Genomic DNA, 24745 nt, shown 5'->3' on the forward strand with positions numbered 1-24745 from the left:
AATTTTTAAAATACTTTTGACAGTTAATTTTTTTTCTTTCTTTTTTTAAAAATTTATTTATTTTGGGCTTCCCTGATGGCGCAGTGGTTAAGAATCCGCCTGCCAATGCAGGGGACACGCGTTCGAGCCCTGATCTGGGAAGATCCCACATGCTGCAGAGCAACTAAGCCCACGTGCCACAACTACTGAGCCTGCGCTCTAGAGCCCACGAGCCACAACTGCTGAGCCCATGTGCCACAACTACTGAAGCCCGTGTGCCTAGAACCCATGCTTGGCACGTGGGTTCTTGGCATGTGGGATCTTGGCATGTGGGATCTTCCCGGACCAGGGCTCGAATCCATGTCCCCTGCACTGGCAGGCAGATTCTTAACCACTGTGCCACCAGGGAAGACCAACAGTTAATTTTCAAAAAGATTAAACACAGCGTGCCAAACAGAGCACATTTGTAAGCTAGATCTCACCAACTGGTGATCTCTGGTTTGTACTCTTAAGTTCTCCTATGAGTTCCTGGTCTGCATTTCTTCACTATTTACTGACTGTCCACCCTGCCCATCAGGACATACTGATCCCCCCTGCCACCAGACCACATCCTTAGGAACATAACTACTACCATTTATGAGGTGTCTCCTTTATGCCAGGTTCTGTGATGCTCAACATTTGTTTACAAGGTCTCACTGATTTTCAAGATCAGCCTTGTGCTATAGGTGGTGTTCTTATCATTCTTTAAATGTGGAAACTGCAGACTAGAAAGAATGAACAACTTTACTTGCACACACAGGTTGCTGAGCTAGTTAGAGGCAGAGCCAGGATGCCAACCTGTCCTTCTGACTCTAAGGCTCAGCCCTTAACCACTCCAGGAAATCAACTCTTGACCCAAATGATGGAGGCTGCAGCTCACCCCTGCCCCTGCAGGCTGTTTGCAGTGCCCTTGCTGGCCCCTGCTGGCTCCTGCCCTCCCACCCAGACTGAACTGCGTTAGCTCAGTCTGGATCCAGACCCTGAGCCTGCCTCACCTGCCCTTTGGATCTGGAATCTGTTCTTGAGATCTCTTGCTTTTAAACCCCACTCCTTTAAAGGACTCTTGACCTTTGCCCATTTTAAAAAAGAGGTAAGAATGGAATGATTATTATACAAGTAATACTTGCTTTGTATAGAAAAATTAGAAACTACCAATAAGAAAAACAAAGTCAAACAACCAAAAACCCCACATCCGTCATAATTCTAGCCCTGTTAATGTTAAATATCTTGGTAGGCTTTTTAAAATTCACATATACTCATACTTTTATATTTAGTACATACTAATGTATTTTTTTTAACATTATACTCACTGTTTGTAACTTGTACTTTCTACTTAGCAATATATCAGGAACATCTTTCCTTAATGCCACATATAACAACTTTGTGGACTTTCATAGTGGGGCTGCACCTTGATGCATTGAACCTATTGCCTGTTGTTGGGCATATAATTTTCTGATTTCTTGGTATTCTAAATGATACTTCATTGAAAATTATTGCTTATATTTCTTTATGCACTTGGGGACTCCAGTTGTGAGTATCCTCCTCTGTCTTCGGTCTGCCTCAGATAAGAAACCTTTCCCCACCATACTTCCTGGATTCAGCTGCTAAATCTTGTTGATATGTGTCTTCGGTAATGATTTTTGATTCATCCATTCAGCAAATATTTTTGGACTCTGATTATGTAAGGAAGTATAATGTGGTAGTTAAGAGCAAGGGTTGGGCTTCCCTGGTGGCGCAGTGGTTGAGAGTCTGCCTGCCGATGCAGGGGACACGGGTTCGTGCCCCGGTCCGGGAAGAGGCACAACAGTGAGAGGCCTGCGTACCACAAAAAAAAAAAAAGAATCCACCTGCCAATGCAGGGGACACAGGTTCGAGCCCTGGTCTGGGAAGATCCCACATGCCGTGGAGCAACTAAGCCTAGTGAGCCTGCGTGCCACAACTACTGAAGCCCATGTACCTAGAGCCCATGCTCTGCAACAAGAGAAGCCACTGCAATGAGAAGCCCGCACACCGCAACGAAGAGTAGCCCCCACTCGCCGCAACAAGAGAAAGCCCGCATGCAGCAACGAAGACCCAACGCAGCCAAAAAAAAAAAAAAAAAGAGCAAGGGCTATTTTAATATTATTTGATCCTTTATGCATAGGTATTATTTGATAAAATTTTTTAAAAATTTTAAGAGAAGGTATTAGAATCGATAAAGCTGGGTTGGAATCTCAGTTGGGCTACTTACTTGAATAACCTCCTATCACCGAGTCTCAGTTTTTCATGTGTGGAAGAGGGACCATAATGTCTACTTCACCAGCTTGTTCTGAGCATCAAGCTAGATCATGGGGATAATACCTGGCACATAGCAAGTGCTCAATAAATAACTTGATACTGTTAGGATTTTTCTTAGGCCCTGTGGGAAGCACACGGAGAATAACAACAATGAATATCGCAGTGGTCCTGATCTCAGGCTCTCCGTTTTCTATCTCCTATTGATCTCTGCCTTTTATTGACTTGACTCTTATCTATTAATCTGTTCTGCTTACTTGCAACATAGACAACAGGTTAGTATCCAGCCTGTGAGGAATTCCTATAAATCAATAAGAAAAAAGAGAACAACACAATAGAACTATGAAATAGAAAAATAAACAAAGGATAGGATCAGGAAGTTCACAAAAGGGTAGACCCAGAGAGCCAAGAGCAAATCAAAAGATGCTCAGTCTCGCTAATGTTGAAGGAAATAAAAATAAAACCACAGTGGTATCATGTCTCACAGATTAGCAAAAATATAAATGTTTCACAATATAAGAAATGGATGAAGCTGTGGAAAAGAGAACTTTCATGTACCGGTACATAATTGGTACCACGCTTCTGGAGAAAAAGTTGGCAGAACTTTCTAGTAAAATAGAAAATAAACATACTATTTGACTAGACATGTCTCTTCTAAGGTTGTACACTGCTGCAAAAACTCTCAATAGTTATACACAAAGAGCTCTGAAGAAGGACATTAAATGCAGTATTGTTTGAAATGGAAATGATCATAAGGTCCTTTGACAGGAGGATGTATAAATAAAACTTTTTTTTGAACAGCTTTATTGAAGTACAATTTACATACCATAAAATCCACTATTTACAAAAGTGTCCATCATAGATGAATAGATAAACAAAATATGGTATATCCATACAATGTAATATTATTCAGCCTTAAATGGGAAGGAAATTCTGTCATATGTTACCACATGGATGAAACTTGAGGACATTATGCTGAGTGAAATAAGCCAGTTGCCAAAAAAGACAAATATTGTATGATTCTGCTTATATGAGACACCTGGAGTAGTCAAATTCATAGGGACAGAAAGTGGAATGCTGGTTTCCAGGGCCTGGGGGAGGGGGGCATGGGAAGTTGTTGTTTAATGGGTGTGGAATTTGTTTTGCAAGATGAAAGGAATTCTGGAGATTGGTTACACAACAATGTGAAGGTACTTAACACTACTGAATTGTACACTAAAAAATGGTTAGGACGGTAAATTTTATGTTGTGTGTATTTTGCCACACTTTTAAAAAATGATTTTTAAAAATCCACTCTTTTTAAGTGGACCAAATTTAGAGCTGTGCACCGCAACCTAATTTTAGAACATTCCCATCATCACAAAATATCTCTGGTGATCGTTTGCTGTTACTTCTCATTCCTACTCCTGCCCCCAGGCAACCACTGATCTATTTTTTTATCTCTATAGATTACCTTTTCTGGACATTTCATGGGAATAGAATCACACACAATATAGTCTTGCATCTGGTTTATTTCACTTAGTACAGTGTTTTTGATGTTCGTTGATGCTGTAGCAGGTAGCAGTACCTAATTCAATTTTATTGCTGAATAATGTTTTCATTGCATGGACTTTGTTTTGGGGTTGCTTCCAGTTTTTGGCTATTATGAATAAAGCTGCTATGAACATTTGATTACAAGTCTTTGTGAGCATATGTTTTCATTTCTCTTGGGTAGATACCTAAGAGTGGAGGAAACCAAGTTTTTAACCTGACCTTATTACATTTGATTGAATGTCGTGACATTTAAATGGGTTCAGACAGCAGATCTCAATTTTTCATTTTGGAATCTAGCACCTAAATAGGAAATATGGCTCAAAGTTAAGGGCTGTTTCATAATGACCTATCGTTACCAAACAGTTACCATCTGTGTGATTAATCAATGGTGATTAATGGCAATCAGGACTACTTCCTAAATGCCAGGCATTATTTCACATTGTGGTCTCATTTAATCATCACAGTAACACTTTGAATGGGTGATTTTACTGTCTCATTTTGTTGCTGAGGAAACCTGAGACTGAGAAGTTCACATGGCTCCTAAGAGGAAGAGCCTGGGTTTGAAGCAGGAGTCAGGCTTTGGAGCCTGGCACCCAGTTCTACTATGTCAATAAAGCTGCTAGTGCTGAAAAGCCTTCCTTTTGCAACTCGGAATTGCTGTCAGATCCAGTTTGTAAACCGTGCAAGAAAGTCTTATTATAGCTGTATAGTCATGCTTCTTTTCTTTCTTCTTTTTAACAAAAGCAACATTGATCACTTCATTCTCCAAACTTGGCTGGGAGTTGCTTTTTTTCTAAAAATCAAAGTCATCCTCAAGAGACAAGGCTTTAAAAAGAAAGCCAACAGGCTCTGACTTGAGGATAACCCCATGGTTGTCCTACAAAATAAAGGCAGTGGCTCTGTGATAGGATTTTCCTGCTCTACTCTAAAGCTTTGTTCTCTTGCCTTCAGGGGCATGGTTCTGTGCCGGGTGGCTATGGTAGCAGTCTTGACTGGCCACTTGATAGGGAGAATGTTACCATTTGGCCATAAATTGCATTTCATTTTTTATACTCTGGCATCAGTTAACTTTTTGCTACATAACAAACTACCTCAAAAGCTAGTGTCTTAAAACAACAATTTATTTAGCTCACTGTTCTGCAAGTCAGCAATTTGGACTGGGCTCAGCTGGGAGGTTCTTCTGGCCTTGGCTGGGTTTGTTCGTGTGTTTGTGGTCAGCTACCAGGTAGGCTGGGTGCTGGCTGGTCTAAGATGGCATCAGTTGGGATGGATCATCTCTGTTCCACTTGGTCTCTCATCCTCCATCAGTTTAACCCTGGATTGCTCACATGACAGATGGACAGGGTTGCAAGAATTTAAGAAGTCCTCAAGGCTCTTGAACCTGAGGCTTGGAACTGGTACAGTGTCACTTTTGCTGTGTCACATTGGCCAAAGCAAGGCATGAGGCCATCCCAGATTCAAGGAGTGAGAAATAGAGTCCATCTCTTGGTGGGAAGACATGTATACAGGGAGGGGTGGAGAATGGCCCTTTTTTGCAATTCCTCTTACACTGCATTAGAAATAAAATGGATTTGGCAGCAGGTGGCAGGTTTGACTTCTGTCTCTAGCCTAGTATCTTCAGGGAAGTTACTTGCCTACAACTTCCTCCTCTCCTCATTTGTAAACCACAGACAGGATGACTGAGGATTACATTAGGTAATGTGTGAAGGAGCTAGCTCTGGAGTCCAACCAGGTTCAAATTCTTTTTCATTTACTCTTTTTTTAAATTTTATTTTATTTTTTAATTTTTGGCTGTGTTGGGCCTTCTTTGTTGCACGCGGGCTTTCTCTAGTTGCGGCGAGCGGGAGCTACTCTTCGTTGCGGTGCATGGGCTTCTCATTGTGGTGGCTTCTCGTTGCGGAGCATGGGCTCTAGGCATGCAGTCTCAGTAGCAGTGGCACACGGGCTTAGCTGCCACGCGGCATGTGGGATCTTCCCGGACCAGGGCTCAAACCCGTGTCCCCTGCATTGGCAGACGGATTCTTAACCACTGCGCCACCAGGGAAGCCCTCCATTTACTCTTAAATGACTTTGGGGGAAGGTATTCAGCCTTTCTGTGCCCCTATTTCCTAATCTGTAAAGTGGGAATAATCATAAGAACCTAATAATATGTAGTTGTTGTGAGGATAAATGAGTTAAGTAAAATTTAAAAGAGTGCCTGACACTTGGAAGGCATTCATTACATGTAACTGTTGTTGACACTATTAACATTATCTTGGAAAATAGCCAGTCTGTGAAAGGAATGTCATTCCCCCATGGCCCCTTCTGGGTGACCAACTGTTGCTTGAATGAATGGAAGGTGGTATCCTTGTTACTACTTTCTGGATATTACACATGGCCAAGGATGGACTTTCCTCATCCTTAAAGTACTAGTGCCTTAAAGAAATGATATCTATTTGTAAAAATCTAAACATAACTCTCAGAAATTATGGTGAGCTCAGAGCCTGACAATGCAATATGAAGAGACCGCCAAGTGTTAAAGAGATGCTAGAATCACAGTCAGAAGGAAGGATGGAAGGAAAGAAAGTGGGAAGGAAGGAAGACAGTCAGCAAGTATCCCAGATTTCTTTTGAGAATTTATGTCTAACGGATAGAAGCCATTTTTTAAAACGAAGGAAAATAAGATTCAATTGATTGGTTTTTTACAAGAACATATCTTAAAATAAGTCATTGAACTTCTTGGTTGTATAGAGAGCTGCATTTCTCCTGCTACTTTTTAGGAAGAGAAAACCCAAGTCATAAACTAATCTTAGACCTAAAGGATGTTTAAACTGTTAATCCCTTAGAATAAAGGGTTATCCAGAAAATAGAAAGAAGAGGTGAAACAGAGCTTTCTTGAAGTCAAACCTCTGTGTCAAACCAAGAATTATGGATTTTTCCATGCTTCCACTTGAAAGAGTTTCTCTCTGTTACTGATAATGTTTTGAAGCACAGGGCTGCAAACTCTGGCCCTTGGGGTCTGCCATCTGTTTTTGTAAGTGAAGTTTTACTGGAACACAGTCACACCCATTGCTTTCCATATTGTCTGTGGCCACTTTCGTACTATAGTGGCAAAGCTGAAGAGCTGGGACACAAGCCCAAAATATTTACTATCTGACCCTTTCAGAAAACGTTTGCTGACCCTGGTTCTGAAGTCCTGGAACTATCCAGATTTTTACAGTAGTAGGCTACTGGGAGGCTGTCTAAGGGAAGCTCAGCATGGAGTTTTGGGCCATGCTCACCTGAATTTAAGGCCCAGCTCTACCTCCTCCTAGATATGTGGCCTTGGACCTTGCTAGCATTGTGACCTTGTAACCTTAACCTTCCTAAGCCTCAGTTTCCTCCCCTGTAAAGTGGAAATAAGGATAACAATAATTGCTTCACATAGGGAATTTATGAGAATTAAATAAGATAATGTATTTAAACCATTTAGCTCAGGGACTGGCACAGCTATGGTGAAAAGTAGCAATAAAATAAGAACAAAATTAAATTGGAAAAAAGTTCCTTAGACCTGGAACAGAAGACTGGAAATGAGGGCAGTGTGTAAGGAAGATGTGGGCTGAATCTGGCCACATGGGGTTTGGGTGGTGAAGATTAGGCTGAGAAAGGTGGGCGCTCTGGCAGGACAGGGGCCCTGAATCCCCCTCTGGGCCCCTGGGGAGATTCCTTAAACTCTGTGAGCCTCAGTTTTCTTATCTGTTAAATGGGAGGGTAATAATCATAGTATCCACCTCCCCACAGCTGTTGGAGGATTGAATGAGATGATGTGAGTACAGCATTTAGCTCAGTAAGGGGTAGCTCTTGTTATTAAGAATTGTGTTTGAAGAAGGGACTCAGAGAGGCAAATGTCAGCAAGTGAACAACCAGAGAGAGGAGAGATGGGTCCAGGTTGACAGTGAAAGAAAGAATAAATCCAGTTTCAGGCAGGAATCGTGAGATGGATCAGGACAGACATACCATCAGAGCCTCTGCCAGAAGCTTCCTTTTACACAGGCCCTGACACGTCTTCTCCATCTTCTCTAAGCAGAGGGCATACCTTGAAGGGAATGTTCCAGGCCCTTTGGTCTCTTGGAGACATGACTGTGAAGCTAGTTTTGCAAGTAATTTCAATACTGACATAGGAGTTTTCGTGGGAGCTGAATTTTCACGAAGACTTGCAGAGTTACAGACTTGCAGACTTACAGAGTCTCTGTTGACCTTGACCTTCCTGATCTTCCATTTATAGTGATAGCTGCCTTCCCTGGTGCCCCTGGGCTGCCAGAGTCTATGTGAGTTGGAAGGGGGAAAAGGTTTTAAGGCAGGAAATCAACTGTGCAATTGTTAAGATAGACATTCAGCAGTCTCTTTAGACGGATGGTTGATTAAGGGTTATAATACCATTCCTGTTCTCTCATGTACTGGGTTGTATTCCACTGGAGTAAATTAAGTTTGAGACACATAAATATCATTATAAAGACTAGACATTACAGTTGGCTTGATGTTCTTAACCGATCCCCTGACATTCAGCCATGCCTTTAGATTAGCTTAATTGAAACACAAGAGATCAGAACTTAATTAGAACTTAATTGGACTGCTATATTAAGCATAGCTGGCTTAGTGGCTGTGATAAACTTCACTTGGAAATTCTTTCCAATGCATCTCTGAATATATTTTGGGCACTCAGAGTATAAAGTTAATGATTTTTACTGTAAGCAGTTTTTGATGTGAGGTTTATTGTTAGCAGTAAAAAGTAGTATGAACTCAAGAGTTTGTTTCAGCTAGATGTGTTAAGTATGCAAAGCTAACATTCCCATATTTGCTGGTGTTAACTCCTTGAGGCAGGTCCTGCAAGTGACAGAAAACCCCATTCTAACTGACTTAAGTAGAAAAGGATTTTTTGTTTGTTTATTTATGAAGACAAGAGGCCCATGGGGAGATCTTCCTTTACAGCTTGATCTGGGGGCCCAGTGATGTCTTCAGGACGTCGTTCCCCCTCTGTCTCTCGATTCTGTTTGCTCTGGCTTGGCTCCACCCTCAAATGGTCCCTCCCCTGTGGCACCATCCCCCATTTCATAAGGCTCAAGGATAGCAGGGGAAGAGAAAGTCTCTCCCAGAGTTCCTCTCTAATCCAACTGGCTCAGGTCAATGACCTACTTTGGAATCAATCCTTGGAACTAGGGGCATTTAGTGGGCTTTTAGGCAAATGGAAGGAGTCTTACCCAAGGCACACAGCTTTAGAGTTGGGAAGGGTGGACCCCAGTAGGAACTCAGGGCACTGTTACCAGAAGAAGGCAGAAGGGATACTGGGCAGCTATCTTGGCTACAGTTCATTATGTTTCAACTAGCAGGAAAGTGGCTTAAATAATAAAGGGGATTTACTGGCTCAGGGAGCTAGAAACTAGAAGTTTCTGAGATAAAGAAGGAAGGCTTCGGGATTGGTTTGATTCAGGTGCTCAGTGATATAATTGAAAACCTGGTTTTCTTCTGTCTCTCTACTTGGCCTCTTATAGAGTCAGCTTTATCCTTAAGCTGGCTTCCCTCAAAACAGTAACACAGCAATGGCCACTGTCCTAGGTTTTGCCTCAGCCAGAAGGAGAGAATGCTCAAGCTCTTTCAGAAAAGCAAATGAAATGGTTTCCCAGAAGCCCCAGCACATCTCGTCCCACATCTTATCACTCTGAAATTAATTACGTGTCCATCCTGAGTCAGTGAATCCCTTTGGTCAGGATGAATGTGGACCAGATTGGTTTCCGTGTAGGTGGCAGGTGAGGTGGGATCATCTTGACTGCCTTATCAGGGTTCACACCCGGAGCTAGAGATGGGGTTTATCCTCTATACTCCTCACAGCTACTACCCAGCTTGGGGGTGGTTGCTGGGCATTGAACTAATAACGACAGTGGGCCATGCCCTACTCATTTCGTCATCTCTAGCATTTAGCATGGGGCCTGGCACATAGCAGGTCCTCAGTAAATGTTTACTGAACAAGGCCAAACTGGAACAGTGTACCTTGCTTAATTTGGAAAGAAATCAAGAGTTTTATACATGAATAAAATGATGGCTGAAAATAAACCTTATCTCAGCTTTACATACAGATTAAATGCAGAGTCTGGATAGGGGTGATAAGACTTTCCACCTCTTTCCCCACCCTATCCCATGCAATGTAAAATTTTCCCTTTCGCCTTTGGTTGCTCATCAAATTCCATTACAGTGAAGAGTTTTGTAAACAACAGTTGGTATCAGGAAACTATTTCTAACTCCTGATAAGTCCTTTGATGATCTCATGGCATTAAAATTTTCTACTATGAATAATTCAGTAAAACAAAACCTTTTTTTTTTCTTTTTATATTCCTTGCCCATGTAATAGTCATTTATTCTAGTATTTAAAAAAAATAAAATACCTGAATATCTTTTTAAAAGTGCAAGGGCTCTGGTCAGTGAGGGAAGAAACTCCATTTCCTGTCCTTGACTAATAAGGGAAATGAGAAGTACCACCAGCTTTTGTTTGAAAAAAATTTCTCAGGAGTGGAAAAAATAGATTCTTGCAGGAAAGGTGTGGTAGAATTACTTTAATGTTACTTTTTTAAACCAAAAACACTTTTAGAAATGGCCACGTGGCTCATGCTGGAAGTCTTGGTCAACATTTTGTGTTACAAGTCCGTATTTTTGACTTCTTTTGAGAAGTATTCTTTTTCACTAATGAAATTCTAATGCAGTGGTGAAAAAAATGAACCCGTTTGAAGTTTTCTGTGATAAGCCTTTTGGCATCTGGTTATCGTCCATGTGTGTGCTCGTTCCTAGGATTATAGTTACTATTCACTTTTGTCATATTTGGGTGGGAGGTGCGTGGTCTCGGGTATCTGGAAGTTTCTTATGGGGAATATCTATGTGGGAAAGGAGGCCATGACATTCTAAGTGGGTGCCATGCCCACAGCCATAACTGCAGGCCCTTCTCCCTGCTTTGTCCATGTCACCATCACTCTGGCCACAAGTGACTGAGCCAGGAATAAGTTTCAGGCCCTGTGGGCAGCCTCTCAGGGATGGCAAGTGGCTGGGAAATGGTCTGGCATTGCTCTGCCCAACAGGGATGGTCCATCCTGGGTAGTGTCTAACCAGCCCAATCAGATTCTCCTGTCTGGGGCGTGAGGATGTCAGACAACAGAGAGAAAGGGCAGATCATAGCGTGGGTAGAAGGGGAGAAACACCAGAGACAGGAGAAAGCTTGAAAAGCCATGAGTCAGCAGACCTCAAAGCAGAGAGAGCAGGAGAAAGAACCAGTTAGGAGAGAGCAGCAGAGAAAGCAGCAGCAAGTTGAGAAAGAAGCCACGGCCAAAAAGCTGAGTTCCGTGTACAGCTAGGAGCAGAGCTGTTGCTGGGTCACCAAGCTACTGGTGGATGACTCTGGCTAACCTGTCCCATGCCTGGACAGCTGTGGACACTGGTCCGCTTCTTCCCGAGACCTGGCTCTGCCCCTGGTAAGAGGAATTCTCACATTCCTTCTACCTTTACAGTAACCCCTGTGCTAGGTTATATTATTGTTCAAAAACATTTGTGGCCTCTCCCTAAGGGAAGCTTGACCACGTCACTGCTTTGGTCAGTGGAATGAATGGACGTGTCATTTAAAATGTACTTTAAGAGTCAAAGAATACTTCGCCATATCCGTGTCATTTGCCATGACAACCAGCAACATTTCAGAGAGAGGCTGCCCTGTCAGCCTGAGGCCCAGAGCAAAGATCGCATGGAGCGGAGAGCCACGCTGGTGGAAATGTTCGTGTAACACGAGGGAGAAACCATCGATGACATAAGCTTCTCAGATTTGGGGGGTGTTTGTTACAGCAAAGTCTAGCCTAAACGCACTTTTGAAAAAAGCCCAGTAACCAAGGTAACCCGAGCAGCTTTCTCTCCCTTGCAGACCCAAAGAGCTTCAACCAACACCGTGCTATAGCCAGCCATGCTTCACTAAGCTCACAGCCTGTGCTTTTGACCTTGGTGGGGTGAAATTACATTAGTTACTGGAAGAGCGTCAGTGGCTTTCTAATGTGAGTTGTTCCTCTTTCCCATCTTCAGTCCTCCAGTCTGCCTCCGATACGTGTATTCAACATAAAAATTGGTACAAAATACTGTCTGATTTCTGCCCTTTCTCTCTTTGGGGTTTGAGTCTTTTATGATTTGTTCTCCTGCCCTCAGTTTTATTATAAACTTTTTCCCAACATGTAGAAGAGCTGGAAGAATTTCAGAGGAAACACCCACACGTTTACCACCTAGGTTTCATGGTCACTGTTGCGCTTTATTTGCGTCATCATTGTCTGTCCACCAGTCTATCAACTCATCCTGCTGCGCACCCAGCTTGTTGGATGTACAACAGAGTTGCAGATTCGTGATGATGCCTTACCCCTTGACGCTTAGTCTTTTTCCTTTTAATTCTGGATTTTTTAAAAATTGTTTTTTAACCTCGTATAAGGTTGCCTTAACTGATCACCCTGCTTACCCAAACTTGGGCATTTTTCCCCGTTAACAATCATGAACTCCGTGTATTTGGCCACATTACATAAACCCCAGTGCCCACACTTTCTTAATCTCACTCTTTAATTTTCTCTCTATTACTTCCTCTCTTATCTCCTCACTCACCACAACTTTTCATTTGCTTTCCCTTCTCTCTTTCAGCTCCCAGCAGATAATTTTTAAACTAAACAACAGCCGAACAATATCGCCACTGTTCTGTGTGTCTGAGTATGCACAGCACGTCCACACTTGCCCAGGACAGAAGGAAAACACAATTTCTTCAATTTTATTTCTTTGCATCAAAATGATTAAATCTGTCTACATGACCTTCGTACATCAGACCATTTGGCTATTTTAAAAGTCTATTTAATAGAGTAAGTCAAGCTGCATTCCCTTCATAGAAGGAATCTTTACCACCAAACGGTGCAATGAATGCTAAGGGAACAATGCATCTTTTGTAAGGAGAGAGAGAGAGAGAGAGAGAGAAACACTGCTATCCTACAGCTGCAGGATTGTTTAAATTAATAGATGGCGATTCATGCTAGATACATATTTGCATTGTTGTACAAGTATTTTCTTATTTTAGTTAAAGATAGCTTTTCAAGGGGAATCTTACTCTTGCAATGCAGACTTAGAAGACCCCATTACATGGTCTAGTACATTTAATTTTATTACCATGGCCGGCAGTGTTTCAATTTTTTAATAAAAGGCTATCAGCAGTGAGGTAAAAGACTGCATCTCCAGCAAATCAGGCACCAGTATTTTATTTACTAACAGCTATAATAAAGCTTTCAGTGAAAAATCTTAAGTGGCACTTTCCTTCTTGGTGAGAATCAATTTTACAACAATCTTTTTAACCTTATTTAAGCTTATAAAGCTAATTTGGCTATTTCAAAGTAAAGGGGGAAAAAGAAAAAAAGAAGAAGAAAATATTTCCCTAATAAATAAAACATTAGGGGAAGAAAGTGAAGAGAAATTGTCCAGAATTTATTAGCAGTGCCTACTTATAAATGTCAGAATTCTTGTGCATGAGTTCCTTCTTGCTTTTTTGCTTGAGAGTTGAACGGTGAGGTCATTCATTCACTTACTCACCACTCATTGATCACCTACTCTTTGCCAGACACTCAAGCACTGGGAACATAAAGAAAAAGAAGACACATCCCCTGTCCTCAGAGAATTTATAGTTTGATAGAGGAAATGGGCATGTGGGCTGGCCGTTAGGTTACAGTTACACCTGAGGTGCTATGACAGAGGGACACACAGAACTGGCGGTGGTGGGAGGCGCTTACTCTAAACTGAAGAGGGTAAGAATGCTCAGAAAGGCTTCCAAGAGGCATCTTTTTTTTTTAAAATAAATTATTTTATTTTTGGCTGTGTTGTATCTTGGTTGCTGCGAGTGGGCTTTCTCTAATTGCGGAGGGCGGGCTTCTCACTGCGGTGGCTTCTCTTGTTGCGGAGCACAGATCCTAGGCATGCGGGCTTCAGTAGTTGTGGTGCACAGTCTCTAGAGCGCAGGCTCAGTAGTTGTAGTGCACGGGCTTAGTTGCTCCGTGGCATGTGGGATCTTCCTGGGCCAGGGCTCGAACCTGTGTACCCTGCATTGGCAGGCAGATTCTTAATCACTGGGCCACCAGGGAAGCCCCCAAGAGGCATCTTGAAAGGCAAATAGAGTTAGCCAATGGGAGAAGAAAGGAATAGTAACTAGCCAATGGGAGAAGAAAGGAATAGTAACTAAAACTCTTACTGTTGCAAGCAATAAACAACACAAACTGGCTGAGTGAAAAAAGGAAATATATTGGCTCATGAAAGGTTCAGGGGATTTTGGCTTCAGGCATAGCTGGATCCAGGGTCTAGCACAATGTCGTTAGGAATCTGCCATTGGTGGTCTACTCTTCTTCCTTGCTAATAGAACCCTAAATTTGTTCACTCTCGTTGGAGTTGTTGTGTACTTCAGGAGTGGCTGGGCTTAACTAATTATGATCCAATTTCCAAATAAGGTCACTTTCTGAAGTGTGGGAGAATATGAATTTGGGTCAAAGGGGCCGGGAGGAGACACAGCTCAACCCATTATACCCTGCCTTTCTCTCTTCCCTCTCTCGGATCTCCTGCTGGTACCTCCCAGTGGCTGGACCCAACAACAGAGTAAACGAGCCTGGTTGATATGAACCATAAAATCAGCCTCCCAAGGCACAGAGTGTGGTGGAAAAGGGTACACCTGGAGGGGCAAGGAGAATTTCCAGCAGTCTGTTTTGCCTTCATTCCTGGGAAGGATCTCTTCACATGGTAACTAACCAACGACTTGTTCTTAGCCCCTGCTATTTTAACAATATTTATTTATTTATTTAGCTGCCTTGGGTCTTCGTTGCTGCGCACGGGCTTTCTCTAGTTGCGGAAAGCAGGGGCTGCTCTTCGCTGCCGTGCACGGGCTTCTCATCACGGTGGCTTCTCTTGTTGTGGAGCACGGGCTCTAGGCGTGTGGGCTTCATTAGTTATGGCACACAGACTCAGTAGTTGTGGCTTGCCGGCTCTAGAGCGCAGGCTCAGTAGTCGTGGCACATGGGCTTAGTCGCTCCACGGCATGTGGGATCTTCCCGGACCAGGGCTCGAACCCGTGTCCCCTGCATTGGCAGGTGATTCTTAACCACTGCATCACCAGGGAAGTCCCATAACAATCTTCTAAAAGGAGTTAACTGGTTCTGTTTGGGTTACAAGACACTTTAAATGGGACTAGGAGGCAGGATACCCAGTGCTCCTCTCCATTGCTGTTCTGCGAGCCTCGTCCCCCATTACTCTAGGACGTTCTTTCCCTGTGGCTTACTAGCTATCTATCACCTAGGAACTGCATTCAGCTTCATGTTATGAAAACTCAAGAACAGTGCCAATAATCCAGATGGAGTTTATCTTTCCTTACGTATCAGGATGTCCAGAGTAGGTCAGCCACAAACTGGTACAGTGGCTTAAAGAAGTCATTAAAGGCCCAGGTTCCTTCTAACCCCCTGCTTTTGGCCTCTTGGCTGGTAGGTGCTGCTCCACTTCCAGCCCCACATCTGTGTTCCAGACTGAAAGAAGTAGAAGGAAACTTCAAAGAAAAGGGCAGCAGAAATCAAGAAAGTAGCACTTTCTCAGAAATCCATGGGACATGTCCATTTCTATCTCAAACAGCAGAACTATGTCATATGGTTGTCCCTTGCTACATGGGAGGCTGGGAAATGTTTTTCCCCTGGACTGATTGTCATCAGGTTTCTGGTAATAAGGATGAAGTGGAGAGGGGCTGATGGGTGGGCAGCTGGCAGAGTCAATGCACTGGCCAATGGCACCCAGACCCGAAGTACTGCTATTCTGAGGATCTGAGTGGACTGGGGGAAAGGAATAAATATACTTACTCTGAATCAAGGTCTAGATTTAAAGAAATCCTTCTGAGATAAATCCAAAATGCATGTAATAAGCCTCCTACTATGTGCATTGTCTTTTATTAGTCCCTGCTAATATAGTCAGAATATATGCTTACCCAAGATGACTAGCGAAATGTTGTCAAAATTCTTTACATTGCCTGAGTTATTGTTTGTTGGTGTGCTTATAAACCTCACCAAGGACTTATGCATATTTCATCTAACACAAGCAATCAATTAACCCCTCCTCCTTTGTCCAACTTAAACATGGGGGCAAAGAATATAATTTAATTCTCTCTTCTCTCTTTAGAGGAAAAGAACCAAATTCATTGCCTGTGATTTTCTGACCGAATGGTTATACAAGTAAGTTTTTCACATCTTTGAATATTCCATGACCCTAAGGGTTCAATAGTGTTAATGTGCCAGCAGAATAGCAACAATTGACTTGAATTCTTGTTTATTGTTTTCTTGTTAATCAAAACATATGGCATCGTGACCAGTCAAAATCCAAAGAGGATAGGGGAGACATTCACAGAATTCTTCTCCATTCCATTTGTGGAAGAGTGGCTGAAACTGCAGTAAGTAATGACACAAGGCTTTGAATAATTTATTCCTAACTTGAAGATTGTGTTAATGATAGTTTCCTCCAATCTATGAGAACTAACTCATGTAATCCATCCAGGACCCTGGATCAGTTGTGTATGTGGCTCTTTTCTCTGGTTATTTTTATTCTAGGCTAAGGGCATCCTATCCATGCCGTGATTATTCAAGAAGCACTTCAGAAATAAAATAGAAAACTTAAAAAATTTTCTTATCCTAAGTAATTCACCTCTCCATTCTCTCTTCCTCTCCTCCTAGCCCTAAAGGTCATTATGTCTCAGGAAATACGACTAAACTTTTCTAAATATTACTTTGTAGTTATATGCATCATTTACATTTAAAATATTAGAACATGACAGATGAGGTTAATACTCTCTTTGACCGTCATTCTAATCTGAGTTTTCTCTCCTCACAGAATTAATCAGCTTGGTCTATACTGCATCCTTCCGTAGTCTTAAAATTAGTTACTTAATTATATAAAATTAGATTATATCATACAAAATTAGTAATATTACTTTATGTGAACAGTTTATCATCAGTGATATAGCAATAATAATGATGACCACTAACATTTATTGAGTGCTCGTATCACGGGTCTCAGCATTTAGTGCTAATGAACTAACTTGATCCTCATAACAATGCTATTACCAGCCCTATTTTGCAGATGAGGAAATTTATGCATTATCCTGCAACTTGCTTTTATTTGACTGAAATACGTGCTTTTGAGATCTAGCCATGTTGATTCAATTACATCTAATTCATGCCCTTGATAGCTTTATAACATATGACATTTCTAGATTTGCATAATTTGTTCATTCGTACAGTAAATGTTTATTGAGAACTACTGTGTGCCGAACATCATTCTAGGTGCTGGAGATAAAGCAGTGAACAAAGTAGCCAAAACTCCTGACTTAATGGAGCTTATATTCTGGTGGGGGATGGCAGACAATAAGCAAGTAAGTGCTATAGAGAAAAATAAAGCAGAGAGGGGAGAATATAGAGTATTGACGGGACTTAGTTTTATACAGGGTGGTCAGGAAAGACCTCACTTGGAGGATGACTTTTTTTTTTTTAGTATTTATTTATTTGGCTGTGCCGGTTCTTAGTTGTGGCACGTAGGATCTTTGTTGCTGTGTGCCGGATCTTTAGTTGTGGCTTGCAGGATCTTTGTTGCCATGTTTGGGATCTTTAGTTGCAGCATGCAGGATTTTTGTTGCCATGTGTAGGATCTTTAGTTATGGCGTACGGGATTGAGTTCCCTGACCAGGGATCGAATCCAGGCCCCTTGCATTGGGAGCGTGGAGTCTTAGCCACTGGACCACCAGGGAAGTCCCTGGAGGATGACGTTTAAGCAGTGATCCACAATTTTAAGCCATAAGTGGAAGAAAAACAACTCAATTTAGAGAAAATAATATTTAACTTATTTCTTTGAAAATATTTTCACACCAGCCCTTTGCAAGAACAATGTCAGGAAACTGAGACACTAGGAAATTAAGTAAGTTTTGTAAAATCCCATATTAAACAGAGTAGAAAAAAATGAAATTAGACCCTTAGCCCTCAAATGTTACATCTTTTGCTTAAATCTGCCCTTCTGGGGAATGCCAAGTTGAATAGACCCTTGGCTGACTTTCTCAATTTTGAGAGTTTAAAAAAATTCAGGTATTAACCAGTTTTTAAAAGTCTGAGACTACCTATACATTGGAAAGAGAACGATATTAGAAAATCTTGCTTCTTATTAAGCTTCTAAGACTCTGCCTAATTTTGTCCACTGTGAAAATGGAAAGCCGGGCTTCCCTGGTGGCGCAGTGGTTGGGAGTCCGCCTGCTGATGCAGGGGACGCCGGTTCGTGCCCCGGTCCGGGAGGATCCCACGTGCCACGGAGTGGGTGGGCCCGTGAGCCGTGGCCGCTGGCCCCGCCCGTCCAGAACCTGTGCTCCGCAACGGGAGAGGCCACAGCAGTGAGATGCCCGTGTATCGCAAAAAAAAAAAAGAAAAAGAACAGAACATGGAAAGCCTATAATTTATAGATTATAAATGATTAATAAGTGAAAGATTAGCATATTTCTCCAGGTTGAAAATGAAACATTTTCCCACTTACAATAACCAATGAAGGGACTTCCCTGGTGGTGCAGTGGTTAAGACTCTGCACTCCCAATGTAGGGGGCCTGGGTTCGATCCCTGTTCTGCGAACTAGATCCCACATGCATGCTGCAACTAAGAGTTCACAAGCCACAATAAAGGAGCTCTGGAACCACAACTAAGGAGCCCACCTGCCGCAACTAAGACCTGATGCAACCAAACAAGTAAGTAAATAAATAAATATTTTTTAAAAAAACGAAGAAGAGTCTTAAGAGAGTTTCTCTAAGTAAGAGTTCTCTCCAATCTCTAGTCATTTATCGTAAAAATACCTTAATTTAAAATAGTTGCTAACTTCCGCTGGCAGCTCATGTTAAGTACACTGCAAAGTAGCAATAGCAAGCATTTCAGTTGGACTCCACAAGAACAAAAACACATAAGCTCTTGCTTTAACTGGCATTTGTGTTCTCTGCTTCCATTACCTTTCAAAGAGATGCCCTGAGCATGATAAAAATGTAAATGATACTAATCTAATTTGATGCAATAAATATTTATTGAACATCTGCCAAATGCAATGCAAAGAGCTTGGTGCTGTGGAGAAAACAGAGATGAATAAAATATGGCTCTGACCCTTGGAATGAGAGAGATGTGTTTACAAGTAGCTGTAGTTTCTGTAGTGAGTGTTGTAAAACAGATGCTAATAAAGCATTAAAGGGAAATGGGGATGCACAAGACCATCTATGCCCCACTCCACCGCTGGCCTGTGGAGCCAGTCAGGTTGGGCCAGTGGCCAAGCTGGTTGGTGCCCAGATTTGATCTTGAAGAGGCAAGAACTCAGGTGCCATATCCTTCTCGAGAATGCTCTTGAACAGGGAGGGCAGAGAGGCAGGTAGGGCAGGAGCCAAGAGACCATCTCTAACCCACGTTTCCCCAAGCCTACTGACATCTATCACCCGGTAATTCTTTGTTGTGAGGGGCTGGCCTGTAGGATGTTTCACAGCATCTCCAGCCTTCCCCCACTCCACATGCTAGTAGCACCCGCTGTGGTCCTCACCATCAAGAATGTCTCCAGATACTGGCAAATGTGGGGAGACAGAAAAATTTCCCCTGGTTGAGAACTTCTGATTGAATCCAGAAGGAAAAGAGAGGAAATCTGAGGGGGAAGGGAGAAGAGCTGAGAAAGTTCACGGTGGGCACTGTCATTCTGGTCGTTCGTGTGGATGTGAAGGTATCTGCCGAGAAGGAGGCCCAGGTTCTGGAGACTTGTGGGGGAGGGGAGGAGGCTGCAACAGCTGCTGTGGTGAAACCGATAGGGAATCAACTAGGGATGAGTAGGGATGGCCCAGCTGATGGCCTGAATTTGTGATGCATATAAACAGCCTGCTTATGAGATTATTTCCAGCAACCCTGCAAAAGAGGTGGAGGAAACAGGTGGTTGGGTAAAATCAGTGTTGAAAACTGGCAAAGCTAAGATAGTAAAAGGTCTAGACTAGGCCCAGAGGATTGTCTGAGAGCGAGAAATTTCCCTCTACCCTTCTAGGTTCTTCTGGACGGTATAACGATCAAATTGACCTGAGACAGATTAACAGGAGAAAATCAAACAAAAGTTTAATAACCTGTATACGTGGGAGAGGCCCAGAAGAACTGAGTAACTCACCAAAATGTCTGAAACCCTCACCTTAAATACCATCAGCAGTTAAAGACAACAGAGGATGTTAGGGGTAGGGACCTGAGACTTCAAAGGGGAGGAAGGCAATTGCCATGAAGATGGAAAAGCAAATGTTTGGTAAATAAATATTGGAGGGGCCCTGCGGAGACAGTGGGACAGAGAGTGGACTCTGATGTCTAAGTTTCCCCACCACACCCAACCCACATTCTTTGCCGATATCTCTAGTGATAACTCTATTCCACGCACAGGCCTTCCATCTAAATTCTTTTTAGGCAGTTAGGAGGAAGGTCAAAGTTTCTTCCTGAGTCTTTTGGGCCTTGATCGTTTTCAGTTTGAGATAATCCACATGGCAAAGAGACATTTTGGGTGGCAAATTTTGTTCCCCTACAGGATCTTAAGTACATGGAAAAGCATTGTTAACTTTTCTAAGAATGATGTCTTACATTTTTCTCATAAATTACTATATTTTCTGAATTGTGTTAATGATTTAACAACCAATTTTCAGAAAGAGACAGAAACGCTACATTACGTGTTCACACTGGAAGTAAGAAACATAACCAAACTCGGAAGCACTAAAATGGGGATGGTAGGTCCATACAGTTTTTGAAATTTCAATGGATCTTATTTGGATCCTGATTCAAAGAAACGAACTAAAAAGAAAAATTAGGAGGCAACTGGAAATTTGAACACCTAGTAAATAATTGACGATAGAAAGCATTATTGTTATTTTATTTAAGGTTTGATAATGATTTCATATTCACAATAAAAAGTTACTGCTTTTTAGAGAAACATGCTGAAATATTTATGAATGAAATATGAAATCATATGATGTCAATGGATAAGGTTGGGGGAAGTTACATTGAGTGACTGACATGGAGAACAGTATAAATGAAGCTGGATGGTGAACTGGGTTCATTTTTTTTCTGCCTACTTTTTTATATCTTTGAAATTTTCCATAATAAAACATTAAAAGGAAAAGAAACAGTAAGGTGTTTCAAAGCTCCTCATGACCAGGTGATTGAATAGCGGATAGGCTGTGAGCAAGGAGGAATCTGTTGACTGGAGGTGAACTGGGGGGGCTGTGGGCTGTTCTCCGTGGGTGATGGCTGGAGTGACAGGCAGTGGGGGAGACTGAGTTTTCACATGATGCTGAGAGGCTCAAATGACATGGAAGGAAAAGGGCCCTGGGGTGTGGCGGGGAGAGTGACAGGTGTGGGCCCAAGTGAGAAGCCTCACGGTGCTGGGGACGTCTGTGTTACCCTGGTTGAGACCCGGCTCTGAACCGGCACAGCTCACCAGCCAGTCCCCTCACATCAGCCTCATTCTCCCTCCCCGCCCCACTCCAGTGCCAAACCCAATTCTCCCCAGTGGCAATGAGGAGGATTAATATGACCAGAGCCGTGGGCTTGCCCTAAGAACACGGCTCCAGTAACCTCAGAGCTCCTGGGGAACAAGGAAATGGCTTTCTAGGTCAGGTCAGCGCAGTAAATCTTTTAGGCTTGGCAGGACACGTGTGGTCTCTGTTGCAACTACTCAACTCCATAGTTGTCCATAGACAACACGTGACAAAGGGCTGTGGCTGTGTTCCAGTACCACTCTACTTGCAACGGTAGGTGATGGGCCAGATTTGACCGATGGGCTCTAGTTTGCTGAGCCCTGTTCTAGATGGACACCAATAACCCAAGTCATAGTCTCACATAAGGGCAAAATACAATATAAATAGAAGTGAGTGGGTGGGAAAGATGAAAGGACAGAGAAGGCTATGATGAGATCAGGACTTTGGGAAGATGAGATGTGACAGTCTTTCAGGGACAACCCGTTCTAAGATGTGACTGTCACGAAGGAAGAAGGGGGTCATGGAATCACATGGACTCGAGGCCATGGTGTTGGAGGTGTCATCAGTATGAATAATGAAGTATCTGAGAGGCTTGTGGGGGTGGGTTGAAGAAGATGACACAAGTCAAATCCCGGAGCTGTCAAGGGAGGTGTAAGAATGTCCTGGACGTCAAAGTGAAGGTAGTGCAGTGTAGGGGTTAGGAACCTGGGCTCTGGAATCACAGCTCTGCATGCTAAACCACGCTCTACTCCTTCCAGCTGTGTGGCTCAGCACAGATGACTCAAGCTCTCAGAGCCTCAGTTTTTCCATCTGTGAAATGGTCTTTCATCTAAACAAAGCTAGTTCCTTACCTAAGAGGAATTATGGTGCCAGTTTTAAGGGAATACATTTTTTCCCACTACTGATACATATACAAATGGGTGTGTTTCAGCTATTAAAGGGAGTTATTTTTAATTTATTTGTTCATCTATTCAGGTAATATTTATTACTTGCTTAAATGTGCTCTAAAATCAGGGAACAGACATATTCATAAACTGGCTGGCTGCCTACTACGTGCCATGGAACCATGATACAAACATGGTCCTTGTCTTCACGAACAGAAAGTTTTGTTTTTTTTAAAATTTATTTTATTTATTTATTTTCGGCTGCACGCGGGCTTTCTCTAGTTGCGGCGAGCGGGGAATACTCTTTGTTGCGGTGCGTGGGCTTCTCATTGCGGTGGCTTCTCTTGTTGTGGAGCACAGGCTCTAGGGCCGCGGTCTTCAGTAGTTGTAGCACATGTTGGGCTCAGTAGTTGTGGCTCGTGGCTCTAGAGCGCAGTCTCAGTAGTTGTGGCGCATGGGCTTCGTTGCTCCGCGGCACGTGTGATCTTCCTGGACCAGGGCTTGAAGCCATGTCCCCTGCATTGGCAGGCGGATTCTTAACCACTGCACCACCAGGGAAGCCCAACAGACAGATTTTGTATATAGTTGGATTGCTGTGTATATGGACTTATTTATGCTAGTTCAATGTTGTGCTCTTGGGGGAAGGAAGAAAGAGAAAGAGAGAGAGAGAAATAAAATTTTTTTAAATGCAGACAATTCCCCCTGAATTGTACACTGGAGGTGAAGCATAAAATGGGTCACATGACTCAGCTCTTTCCTTAATTGTCTTCAGTTTTATGTGACAGTCACAACATGAGCGGCCCATAAGGGAACTGTTTCCTTCTGTCTGTCTCTGTCTACCTGCATGACCTACCTAACTACCTACCTACCAACCAAGCATTTATATAGTGTTTACTCAGGTAGTGTTCTGAACAATTTATAAATATTACCTAATTTAACTCCCATAACAACCCTACAAAGTAGGAACTATTATTTCCCCATTGTGTTAAGCTAGCCTAGACTAGGCTGCAGTTACAAACAATAGCAAAATACTCAATAACAGCTGATTTCTTATACAAAGACTGATACAGGTTGGACAGCCTTCTTATAAATTATAGCTATTTGGAACATGTCATTTTTTTTTTTTTTTTTTTTTTTTTTTTTTGCGGTACGTGGGCCTCTCAACTGCTGTGGCCTCTCCTGTTGCGGAGCACAGGCTCTGGACACACAGGCTTAGCAACCATGGCCCACAGGCCCAGACGCTCCGCGGCATGTGGGATCTTCCCGGACCGGGGCACGAGCCCGCGTCTCCTACATCGGCAGGCGGACTCTCAACCACTGCGCCACCAGGGAAGCCCGGCACCCTAGTTCTTAACCTTCTCACCTTTTCTCACAGAGCCTGGCCCCAAAACAACCACAAGGGAGGCTGAGATATGTGAGGGAACACTGGATAGTCTGTGGGTTATAGCTGTGCCGGCCATAGCCGTATCTCAGAGAAAGAGCTGAGGCACAGAGGTGTAAGTTTTTTGCCCAAGGTCACAAGCTAGTAAACAGCAAGCGCAGGATTTGAACCAGGCAGCCTGGCTCCAGGGTCCGAGCTGGTAAAAGCATAATGAATTACTTCACTCTTCTGCCTCGCCTATCACCGGGTACTTAGAGTGATCTGTACTAAGACTGGGAGAAAAACTGGCTACCTGAGACCGTTGAAAGATGCTATGTCTTTATATGGGTAATTTAAGGTGTGTCAAGGGGAAATTTTGGCTAAATGTGAGTTTCATCTTATGTGCTCATTTTAGAGTCAGCTCCTGTGTCAGATGCCACTCCTTTGTATATTATGCGTACTAGCATTTATTGCCTCAAATAATCTTATCTACCAGCCTGGGGAGTCATCCAAAATAAGAGTTTAGGTTTATTTTAACGTTCTTAGTAAAACAAGTTCTACCAGGTCCAGCTGTCTTTGATGCTCGATGTCATCATATTATCAGATCACAGCTGGTAGGTTGCGATCATTTGCCATGGGCAGCTGCTGATTGCTTGTCACATAAGTGATGGGTCCTTCTCCCACAGGTCCCCATAATTTCACATGCTCTTCACTCTGCCCATCCCTTCTCAGCTACCCATTTCTTTTCCATGACTCTTTTTTTAAGAAATGCATTTCTATGTAGCTATTTTATATAAACATGGATAACCCTTAAAAAATTCCATTAGGTTTATAAAAATAATTAAGATTTATCATATATAAAATATACATATTTGTTAAATAAACTACACGGTGAAAAGGAAAGGTTTTAAATCAAGGATCATCATAGAATTAAATAACTCTAGCTCTAAGGTCTTTCAAAAGGATATTTCACTCCAAATGGCAGGAACATGGCTTTTATTTTCTCCTCTATATTATTTTGTAGCTTTCATATTGTCTACAGAGTTACTTTAAAAACAATTGCAAAATGAAAGGTATTTATTCTATTTCCTTTTATTCCATTTTCTTGCT

At 42.5% G+C, this 24745-nt stretch overlaps 1 protein-coding gene across 2 annotated transcripts in view; it reads left to right on the top strand.

Moving 5' to 3' along the window:
* The window catches only part of IQCK (IQ motif containing K), a 125767-nt gene that overhangs the window by 23149 nt on the left and 77873 nt on the right, over window positions 1-24745 (top strand). Inside the window, exons 5-6 of one of the 2 annotated variants that reach the window (XM_032605537.1) lie at window positions 16021-16073; window positions 16211-16288. In XM_032605537.1, coding sequence (XP_032461428.1) covers window positions 16021-16073; window positions 16211-16288 — 131 coding nt within the window. The remainder of the gene's footprint in view (window positions 1-16020; window positions 16074-16210; window positions 16289-24745) is intronic. The other variant, XM_032605538.1, reaches the window with a different exon arrangement.

This window comes from Phocoena sinus, chromosome 15 (assembly GCF_008692025.1).
Source record: "Phocoena sinus isolate mPhoSin1 chromosome 15, mPhoSin1.pri, whole genome shotgun sequence".
NCBI lineage: Eukaryota > Metazoa > Chordata > Mammalia > Artiodactyla > Phocoenidae > Phocoena > Phocoena sinus.